The 1,213-nt window shown below is 52.7% G+C and overlaps 1 gene segment (V, D, J or C); it reads left to right on the top strand.

Moving 5' to 3' along the window:
- Positions 1-234: 234 nt before the first annotated feature.
- Positions 235-732, top strand: LOC103346597 (immunoglobulin heavy variable 3-66-like). The segment is given in 2 exon segments: positions 235-363; positions 467-732. Coding segments are annotated over 2 exon segments (312 nt in total).
- Positions 733-1,213: the final 481 nt, after the last annotated feature.

The following is a 1,213-nucleotide window of genomic DNA, read 5'->3' as shown; positions in this document are numbered from 1 at the left end:
TGTCACTAGACACAAAGACCTGTATCAAATCAAAGATGTCCTGAAAACATAACTGTACAGAATCATGGAAAGAATCATATGTTCTGTGTCGTTACCTGTGCTACTAAACACCAGAGGACACTGTGCTCTGCCAGGAACCTGTCCTATCTGAAGTGCACAACCCCATGCCTGCTATACAGGGGCAGCACATGCAAATAGGGCCTCCCTCTGCCCATGAAAACCAGCCCAGCCCTCACCCTGCAGCTCTGGCACAGGAGCTCCAGCCCCAGCACTCCCAGGTGTCCACTCAGTGATCACACTCAACACAGACGCTCACCATGGAGACTGGGCTGCGCTGGCTTCTCCTGGTCGCTGTACTCAAAGGTAATGATGGGGAACGCGGGGCACTGAGTCTGGGAGAGGACGTGAGTGAGAGACACAGAGAGTGTGAGTGACAGTGTCCTGACCAGGACGTCTGTGTTTGCAGGTGTCCAGTGCCAGAAGCAGCTGAAGGAGTCCGGGGGAGGCCTGTACCAGCCTGGGGGATCCCTGAAACTCTCCTGCAAAGCCTCTGGATTCACCCTCAGTAGCAATGCAATGTGCTGGGTCCACCAGGCTCCAGGGAAGGGGCTGGAGTGGATCGCATGTATTGATAGTTACGGAAGCACAAACTACGCAAGCTGGGTGAATGGCCGATTCACCATCTCCAGCAACAACGCCCAGAACATGGTGGATCTTGAAATGAAAGTCTGACAGCCGCGGACATGGCCACCTATTTCTGTGCCAGAGACACAGTGAGGGGCCCTCAGGCTGAGTCCAGACACAAACCTCCTTGCAGGGCCGCACGGCTCCACCAGGGGGCGCACAAAACCCACTGAATATATATTCTGGTCATGGGTAGGTGCAGAGGGACAATAAGCCCTGGTTTCCTGTTAGGGAATTGGGGTTTCCTCTCCTCTAACGCATTTGAAGAAATGGTTCTACTCTTATGATTCTGTCCCTGCCACTGACTGCACTGACGGATAGAAACTTTGAATAGAAGGAAGAAGTCCTACGTGACAATTTCGGGTTCATGACTGACAACTATCCTCACTGCGATCAGATATCATGGGGATCTGTGAGGATCTCGTGAGTCTTTTCCAGTCTAACTCGTGCTGGTGTCCTCAGGGCGCTACCGACTCTAGGACAATTTTTTCCCTTTATATCCTGGAGACAGCTGAGCCAGGATCTCTGG

The sequence above is a fragment of the Oryctolagus cuniculus genome, chromosome 20, assembly GCF_964237555.1.
Source record: "Oryctolagus cuniculus chromosome 20, mOryCun1.1, whole genome shotgun sequence".
Classification (NCBI taxonomy): domain Eukaryota; kingdom Metazoa; phylum Chordata; class Mammalia; order Lagomorpha; family Leporidae; genus Oryctolagus; species Oryctolagus cuniculus.
The sequence above is the reverse complement of the archived record's forward strand: the minus strand, read 5'-3'. Positions and strand labels throughout refer to the sequence as shown.